General features: G+C 41.8%; 2 protein-coding genes across 5 annotated transcripts; one reads left to right on the forward strand and one right to left on the reverse strand.

The window, feature by feature from the left end:
• Nucleotides 1–746: 746 nt before the first annotated feature.
• On the reverse strand, nucleotides 747–2205 carry LOC104813281 (putative F-box/kelch-repeat protein At1g20790). The gene has a single exon (XM_010540849.2). The coding sequence runs from the start codon at nucleotides 2203–2205 to the stop codon at nucleotides 838–840; it is 1368 nt and encodes a 455-aa protein (XP_010539151.1). The 3' UTR covers nucleotides 747–837.
• Nucleotides 2206–4108: 1903 nt separating this feature from the next.
• On the forward strand, nucleotides 4109–7147 carry LOC104811997. Of its 4 annotated transcripts, none has more exons than XM_010538912.1 (4): nucleotides 4109–5303; nucleotides 5666–6554; nucleotides 6646–6859; nucleotides 6945–7147. In XM_010538912.1, the coding sequence occupies exons 1-4, from the start codon at nucleotides 4173–4175 to the stop codon at nucleotides 6961–6963; spliced, it is 2253 nt and encodes a 750-aa protein (XP_010537214.1). In that variant the 5' UTR covers nucleotides 4109–4172; the 3' UTR covers nucleotides 6964–7147. The 4 variants fall into 4 exon arrangements, with proteins under 4 accessions (XP_010537214.1, XP_010537213.1, XP_010537212.1 ...); XM_010538911.1 differs by having other exon boundaries at nucleotides 4109–4979; nucleotides 5070–5303; nucleotides 5666–6859; XM_010538913.1 differs by having other exon boundaries at nucleotides 4639–4689; nucleotides 4826–5303; nucleotides 5666–6859.
• Nucleotides 7148–9174: the final 2027 nt, after the last annotated feature.

Here is a 9174-nt window from a genome sequence, read left to right on the forward strand (position 1 = left end):
CTTCGAACTTCTCGCCGCCGATCTGAGCCGTTCCCGCCGTTCTTGACCGCCGATCTCCTCACCGATGGCCTCCCCGACGTCGGTTCTTGCCTGAACCAACTCGAACACCGCGTTAGAACGCTCAGACCCGAGATCCAGGAACCGCGACTTACCTCGGCCGCGATTCTGCCGCCGATTCGCCGCGCCTCGCCCGCAACCGGGCTCTGATACCACTTGTTGTGGTTCCCGGCCTTCGATCTCTCACCGATTCACTCCGATTTACCCTCGTTTGAACAGATCCGAAAAGAAACGGAGAAGAGAGAGAGACGACACGCGATATACGAGTTCAGTACCGAGGGGAACCTCGGTACCTACGTCTCGGGGAGAGGAAGTGGAGTATCTAGGGGCGGAAACCGCCGTTGGCGGCCCCGGAGACACGCACACACCCGATGAGAGAGAAAGCACCCTCGGCCGCAAGAGAGAGAGCCAAAACACAAGTCTGAAGGAGAAACAAACCCTAGGGTCTCATTAATTCGACCCTTACAAAATACCCATTTTGCCCCTCGGACCTTCTGTCTTGTTCCGAAGCTTTGAAAGCTTCCACTTCGCCAAGAGACTTTGGGAAGCCTCTCCTCCATTTGGAGGCTTTGCTGAAGACACTCCACAGATCTGGTTTCGTTATTTTGAAGTCATGTAGGGTCACTTTTGCATTGACTTGGGATTGTTATATTAGTTCTGATGAGATCGCTTTTGGTTCTGACAAAGACTGTTTTTTTCCTTTATCCAACTTATTTTCCACATTAGACAACAAAACAGATAATCAACACTCGACAAACGAACACAGAAACAAATCAAATTTCAGAGAGACAACCAAAAGTTTGACTGCTTCGGTTTGCGCTGCGGATCAATCAGATCCATAATCGGACCAAGACAGCGCAAACGCGCCGCCAGCGTTCCCTGACGAGCCGCCGCGAAAGTCGAATGCCAACTCTGAAGCTCCGCCACCGAAGACCACGACGGAATGTAGCGGCAGAAATCGCGATTGGCATCCAGCCACCGCGGCATCAGTCCGAGGATGCCCCACTTGTTGTCTCTCATGCTGTACTTGTGAAGCACGCGCCCCTTGCCTTCACACCCTTTCGTTTCTTGCAGCACAAGCACCTTCCCATCGTAAGCCACGATGCTCCAGAACAGCCAATCACCATCGTCTAGGGCGTCGTTCTTGATCGATCTCACAAGGGTCCAGTCCGGCTTCTCGTGATCAACAAGGGAGAAAACGGAAATCACCTCTTCAGTAGCCAAGATCAGAATCAACTGCCCGTCTGCCGCCCCCAGCCACACTGTAAAGTCGGGTTCGGATGACGGGTAAGTGGTCGGAATCAGTTTTGCCTCCTCAGTTTCGGGGTCAAAAGCGATGATGCTACCGTTGTTTCTCAGCCAGTGGAGTGCCCCATTGAAGTAAACCGGTTTGGTGTGTCTAGAAATGTTGCTTCTTGGACAAGAAACCGTCGCCTTGGATTTTTTCCATGAATTCAACTTATAGATATCAAATCCAAACCTAGATTCATCAGGGTTGGCAGCTCGCAATTCGTCGACACACACGATTTTAAACATCTGGGTCATCCGATCGATCTGCTCGACGACTAATCCGATCCTCGCCGACCTCTCGGCGTGAACTACTCGCTTCTCGGGTTCGCGGACCACGCATCGTCTCATAGCCTGAGACGATTCGTGAGTCAGAAAACGAAACTGTCTGGTGATTGGGTTGAAGATGCAGAGTTGTTTCATGAACATAAGTACAAGACCGCCATGGGAGGCAAGAATCTGACAATGCATTGGAAGATGAACACTGAATCTATCACAGCCAGCGTAATCGTCTTCATCAGAATCAGACTCGGAATTGGGTTTGGAAACTTGGGAGAAGACGAAAGGGTTGAAACATAGGTAATTGGAGGCAAAGCTAGAGACATGGATCAACCCGGGTCCGACCCGGGAGAAGTATTCGGATTCGAAATCTGGGTTCGAGATGTGAGATCTTAGGGTTCTGCAAGTGCATTTCAATCGAGCGAGCGATTTCTGGGGGAGTTTGAAGAGAATTTCGTCGATTACGTTCGAAGGTAATTCTTCGAGTGGCGGAAAAGACGACGGAATTAGGGTTTCAGTTTTATCCTCAGGGGGAGGGGGAGAGAATAAGATTAGGGTTTTTCTTCGCTTTGCGGGTTGCATTTCGGATGCATGTGATTGGTTTTTGTCTACAGAAAATGCGTTTATAAAGACGTGTCATGTGGGGACACCGAGTTATAAAGGGATAGGAACGTGATTAATGCAAAATCAAAATATGTTAATTGTATGAGGTAAAATAAGGAAATAAATATACGATTGTTGGAAAGAAATTTAATTTTTTTACCCATTTATAAAACTTTGATTATTTTAATTTTCCTAATTAAGAGAAGACAGATGAATTTAGCCATTGTGGACCAGCCCACCAACAAAATAAGATTTATTCTTTTTACTTCCTATAATGTATTCCGTTTATATTGAATTCATATGATAATTAACGTTTTAGTGCACGCACCAACTTTTATTTTAAAGAAAGATATTTTTTATTGCTCAGAATTTTCAAAACACCTTTTAAAGGATACGTGGAATTTAAAAGGAAATTTATAAAATATCATATAGAAACATATTTTTATATAAACGCGCTATGTCTACTGAATCTGATGACGTATATATCTTGTCGTCGTCGTCGCCATCATCATCATTAGTGGAGATTAGAGTTTAGGGATTGTTAAAACGTCATCAATCTGTAAGCAAAATCAGTAATTATGAAAAAGACTAATTTTCAAGTAAGGCGATGCTTAGAAAACTACGAAATAAAATTGTAATCCAATAAGAGTTGGTTGAATGGTGTAGGTGGTTAAAAAGGTTAAGGGTGTTCTTGTCTCATATCTTATGTTCGAGTGACCGTTGAGGATGTGTGTAATTTAATTGTAGCACAATTACCTTTCGATTTAGGGTAGATATAGGTGGATCGAAAGTACAAATAAAACTATATGAATAAAAAAAATAAAAATTGTAACGTATGTAGCATTTAAAAATGATTCCCGCCAGATTTTTTTTATATATAAAGAATTTAGTCAACAAGTTGAAGATGATTTGCCAATTTTTTTGTGTGAACCAAATGATTTTTGTTCGAGTTTGATACGGATACGGATATATAAAAAAATCTCGGATTTCTCCCGTGAAAAAAAAATTGATTCCTCCAAAATAATTATAAACGTTTTTACAGATTGTAGTAAATAAAAATAAATAAATTGATAAATTTAAATTTTTGTATAAATTCAATTGTTCTTTGTCTCGCCCATTAACAGCTTTTCTTTAGAATATCGCATTCAGACGTATCATATAAATATTTAGAATATGATAGATGATAACAACAATTTCAATAATAACCTATCATGTGTAGCTCAACTGGTGAAACGGGGTGCAAAGCATTTGTCCCGCCCCAAGTTCGAGCCCTAGGATGGGGAGGGGAGCGAATATTTCAAAGCACATAGCTTGCTCCCGTCCCGGAGATTAGTCTGGGCTTCGGCCCAAGACGCTCCGTTATAAAAAAAAAAACAATTTCAATAATAAATTTCACCGGTATTCATTGCTTGGCCCTTGTGCGTTATTTGGCCCACCATAGCATTTTCGTTTTTCATAACCCTCACTTCATTCCAAACTTGACCCTTTTTAGTTTCTTAGCATCTACTTTATGCGTTTCTTGTTTGAATTTCCGTTTTTAATTCTTATTTTATCCAAAGTTTTTAGTTATTATTTCCTAACTATTTTTCAATGTTGGTGATAATTTTATACACAATGCCACTTGCACACTTGAATCTCCTTGTTAATGACCATAAATTCTGGTATTTCGTCTTAATTATTAGCTATTTATCCATATGAAATCACGAGATACATGGAATATAATGTGATGTATTTACTATAATCTTATATTACATTTCCGGATGAAAAAGGAAATAGAGAATCAAAATATGAACCAAGCTTCAAGAAAATAATCTGTCCAATGGCTACAACATCTTTATAAGGAGCGGCGCCCTTGCCTCATCAAACCAAACACAAACTTCCTTCCTCCTATTGACATTGCGTGTTTTTGTTTTGTCTGTTCCAATTGTCCCTTCCCCTTTTGAGAGATGGCTGAAGCTCTGGTTTCCGGCCATGGTCACCAAACAAAACTATTAGAGAGTCCGGATAGGGAAAAAAACTGCGAGTTTTGCGTTTTACCAAAACTCGCAGTATACCATTGCATAGAATGTGATGCAAACTTGTGTGGAGATTGCTTCAAGATCCCTAGAGAAATTTCTCACAATCGCCACCAGGGTCACGTTGTACGATTAACGTTAACTCCAAAGTTATATGAACTGAGTGAGGATGAACCTTACTATCATGGTTTGTATTTTCTCATATGTAAAGAGTGTCATTACATTTCATATCCTCGTGGGAGTTATAGATGTGACAAATGTGAGTTTTGCATGTGTGTTGAGTGTGTCATTTCAACAAGGACCAAGATTCCGCTCGGATGGGAAAGTAACGAGGAATTCCGCCATTGGAGCGATGTGCACAAACTTGTGAGATGTAGGTTTAGAGAGTACAGTCTTGTGGTGGAAAAGTTTCCTTACAATTGCATTGTATGCGAGCTCTCAATGTGGGGTACTGGTTATGCTTGTCCTGAACTTAGATGCAACAAATTCATACATGAATCATGCATCAGCACACCTCGAGTCATGCGTCATCCTTTGCACCCCTATCACCCTCTCATTAATTATTGTCATGATTTCACCCTTAGATCTAAATATCAGAAATGCGAGGCTTGCAGGCAGGTTCTCCTAACACAGCTCCTACCGACTTATACTTGCAATGAATGCGAGTTTGCATTGCATTTTCAATGTGCCATTTCAATCCTCCGACCGGTAAAGCTTGGATTCCATGAACATAGTCTTGTAAGCATTCTCGTCATCGACTCTGCCTCCTCGTGTTACGTTTGTAGAAGTAAAGTCCGGAATCACGGTCTCCATTGCGTGATATGCAAGGAATATTTTCACGTGGGGTGTGTTTCTGTTCCGATAGAGTGGAAACACGAGCATCATGAGCACAAACTTAAGCTTATGGACGGATCAATATCAGAAGCATCTCATCATAAGTATATTCAGAGCGAGTATTCATGTGACATATGTGAGGGGATGATCAAGAAAGCAGCCAATGTTCATGTTTACGGATGTAACGTCTGCAAGTTCTATGCCCACTTCGAATGCGTTCTATCTAAGGTCAGTCTCTGTGTTTTTATTCTCTTAAATTATTGTTATATTTTCGAGATCAAATAAGACCGAGTTTGTTAGTTTTCTAAGTATTAAGAAATGGATGGAAAAAATAGTAAAAACCTAATGTCAAAACTCAAAAGGACCATATTTATTATTTACGTTAATTATGTAAAAAGGATTATAATTATTTAAATGAAAATAAAACAAAATTAGGTACTCTATTTAGTAATCGGTTCAAAAGCATAAAATACATTGGTGTTTTAATGAACAGAAATACGGATTTGAACAGCCTTCGTCATCCTGTACATTTAATTTCAATTTATCAAAAGTTGGGTTGTTTAATGGTTAATTGTTTTTTAATTATACAGAAAGATGGATTAAAGCTAGTTTCGTCATCCTTCTGGGTAGAAAATCATAATCAAACCGAGGGTTCCAATGGTTCCAATTATCCAAGTATTCCAATGGTTCCAATTATCCATGACCATCCACTGAGATTGCAAAATGGGAGCAATAAACTTTGTGGAATGTGTAACCTTCGAATAAATGGCCAAGCCTACGCATGCGATGACTGTCATGATGATGGTGCTTTCTGGGTTCATAAGGAATGTGGAGAGTTACCTCAGACCTTGGTCGACCATCCTCTTCATCCCCTTCATAATCTCCATCTCATTAGAGAGTCGTCCATGGATATTTGTGTATGTGACATCTGCGGAGACGCTTTCCAAGGATTTCATTTCTACTGTCGGCCGTGCGAATTCTCCATGGATGTCAAATGTGCATTCGTAAGTAAAGCCGGACAGAGTTTCTACGGCAAGCACGGCGGAAAGACTCTTAGACACCCTTTCCACTGCTCCCATGAACTTACCCTTGCCAATTTTAGTACACATCGCCCACTGACAATAAAGTGCCATATGTGCTTAGAAGAACTCCTAGATTTGTCATATGTTTGCAAACGGTGTTATTGGAACTGTGGTTTCCACAAAGCGTGCATGGAATGGCCGCGTTCGGTGGAGGGACATCCTATGGCTCCTCATCATCTTCTCCAACTTCATCAAACAGAATGGTGGCGACGCCCCGGACGTGTGCAGTGTTTTGCATGTGGAGATAGAAACAGCTTGATGTTCTGCTATGAAGCTGTGGATTCGGAAAGAGGCTTATGTTTTTACCATCTTGAATGTGGAACTTCTTTGGCTCGTCCCTTACAACGCGGAGGTCTTCCCCATATACTATATCACCTTCCCAACCCGCCTTCTAAAGGTATATATAGAGCTCGACCACCCAACAATCCTAGATGTGCTTCGTGCCGACAAAAAGTGATGGGTTCGTATTATCAATGCCTCAAGTGTAGTCTCGAGTTCCATGTCGAATGTCTTCGAAAGGCAAAATGGCTACCAAGCACCGCCAAACATGAACAACATGTGCACCCACTCTCTCTCAAGGAATATGTCCATTACGGAGGATACTACTGCGATATCTGCGAAGAACCCAGAGACCCTCGGCATCCTTGCTACGCATGCGACGACTGCGAATTTGTCGTGCATATGGAATGCATTGTTTCTGAAGTAAGATACACTGTACTTGTTCATATATATGTTATATATATATATATAGGATTTGAATATGTGTTGCTCTTTGTCGAGTTATCAGGAAAATGCCTCGAATGTGAAGCTGGAAAAGATCGAAGGAGATGATGTTGTGAAGATCCAAGAGTGCTGCACATTTATATTTACCGACTCCTGAGGCACTATTTGTGTATATTCATTTGATTTCATATTGATCCAAATAAATTGGTATATGCTCCGCATCATGTTTAAGCTTTTATTCCTTAAACATCTATTCATTTTCTTTGATATATGGGGTAAAATAATATTAAACCCATCAAAAAATATCCATCTCAGGAGACCCTCTACGAAATTTAAAAAAATCTATATAAAAACTGGTCAGGTAATCTAATCGGACATTTTTATGTTAGAATAAATGTGGGTCTGGATACACCAAGAAAGAACAATGAAAACAATGAAATCGAAATAAAAACGAAAGAACCGGATATGATATTCTAGGCGTGTAGAACACTTTCCTAAAACGTTATTCCCTCCCCACCGAGCAAAGGAGAAACCCGAGAATACGTTTAGAGATACAAAAAAGATCAAAAACGATTGATCTGCTCCTCAAACGTTGTCCGAAACAGAAAAACCCGAGAAAGAAGATGAACAGTAAAAGATGGAGAAGAAGTAGCAAGTTTCTTCACCAACAAGGCTCACAAATCTTTCAAAAATCAATTAGATTTTCGTTTCTATCTGTCCAGACGTTTTGGAATGTTTTTTAACACTCCAAAAGTCAAAAGGTGCAAAGAATCGGAAGTTTTTCCCGAACAGACACGATTTTTCGTTCATTTTGAACAACTCAGAAAAATCAGGCGGATCGCTCATTTTCCGAGCGGTCGCTCATTTTCCATTTTTTGTTCATCAGAGAAAATAAGCTACCCGCTCATTTTTCTAAGCGGTCGCTCATTTTTCAAGCGGTCGCTCATTTTCCGAGCGGTCGCTCATTTTCCCCAGTTTTGTTCATCAGAGAAAATGAGCTACCCGCTCATTTTCCTGACCGGTCGCTCATTTTCCGAGCGGTCGCTCATTTTCCCCAGTTTTGTTCATCAGAGAAAATGAGCTACCCGCTCATTTTCCTGACCGGTCGCTCATTTTTCGAGCGGTCGCTCATTTTCCGACTAATCCTTAACACTTTACCAATTCACGACACGTGTTTTACAAGCATTTTACTCCTCTACCACACTTGTAATATACGTGAAACAAGAATCCTTTGAGAGATTTTAAAGTCCACCAATCTACTCTAAAATAACTAACATTCTATGGCCTTGCTCCTTCAGGTTCTAGAATCTTTCAAGCTCTTAATCCCATATAGGGAAGACGAATCAGTGAGTGGGTTTTGGCTAGACGAATCAGTGACACTTCCTGTCTTTTTCATGTGTCGGATGCTGCTACTCGTGAGTGGGTTTTGGAGCTCCTACATCATCTCTTCGACAAACGTTACTTACTTCAACTCCAATATGGATCACTCCTGCTGAGATGTATTGTTTGGAAGGTATCAGCTACATCGCCTGTGGTGTTGGAGAACCACTGCATACAGAAAAGATGAGACTCGATCCCCTGAATATCGGGGAGTCTAAGGTCAAAATTGAGGTACAACTCGGAGCTCCCCTGCCTGATGCGGTGGAGGTTGAGGATGATAAGGGTGGTGTCATCAGAGTAACTGTTCTCTACTCGTGGCTCCCTCCACGGTGTCTTTAATGTCACCAATTCGGACACAAGGCTTCGAGTTGTCCTTCCCCTAAGCAGGATTCAGTTGTCCCTGTTCCTACTGGCTCTAACCAATTTTTGATGAAACCCTAAAACCTATCATGCATGATCTTGTAGAAACGTTAGAACGCTTACCTCAATCGATCCGGGGCCTGTATCAATTGATGTGTTCGTCCGCTCACTGTAGGCAGGAAGAATACTTTGCCCTCTACACGTATCCACACGGCGGAAAGGATTCCAACGGTTAACTCGTCTGCTAGGACTGAAGAACACTTTCTTCTTTGCGCAAGGGTTTCAGGGATTTTTCTCTAGGTTTTTCCACTCTCAAAAACTCCCCAAAGGGTTTGAAAGTCGTGCCAAGAGGCTTAGGAGGCATTCCCTAAAGCTAATCCCACTTAAAACCCTAATTAGCGCGAGTTTAAGAAATCCCGACGTCTGGACCGATCGGTCTGGAGCAATACCCTAGACCGATCGGTCCAGAGGACCAGACCGATCGGTCCAGGCGAAAACGTGATCAGATCTCGTTTTCGTCGTTTCTGCCCCGTTTCAGACCCGAATTCGACTCT

This window comes from Tarenaya hassleriana, unplaced genomic scaffold (assembly GCF_000463585.1).
Source record: "Tarenaya hassleriana unplaced genomic scaffold, ASM46358v1 Cleome2, whole genome shotgun sequence".
NCBI classification, from domain to species: domain Eukaryota; kingdom Viridiplantae; phylum Streptophyta; class Magnoliopsida; order Brassicales; family Cleomaceae; genus Tarenaya; species Tarenaya hassleriana.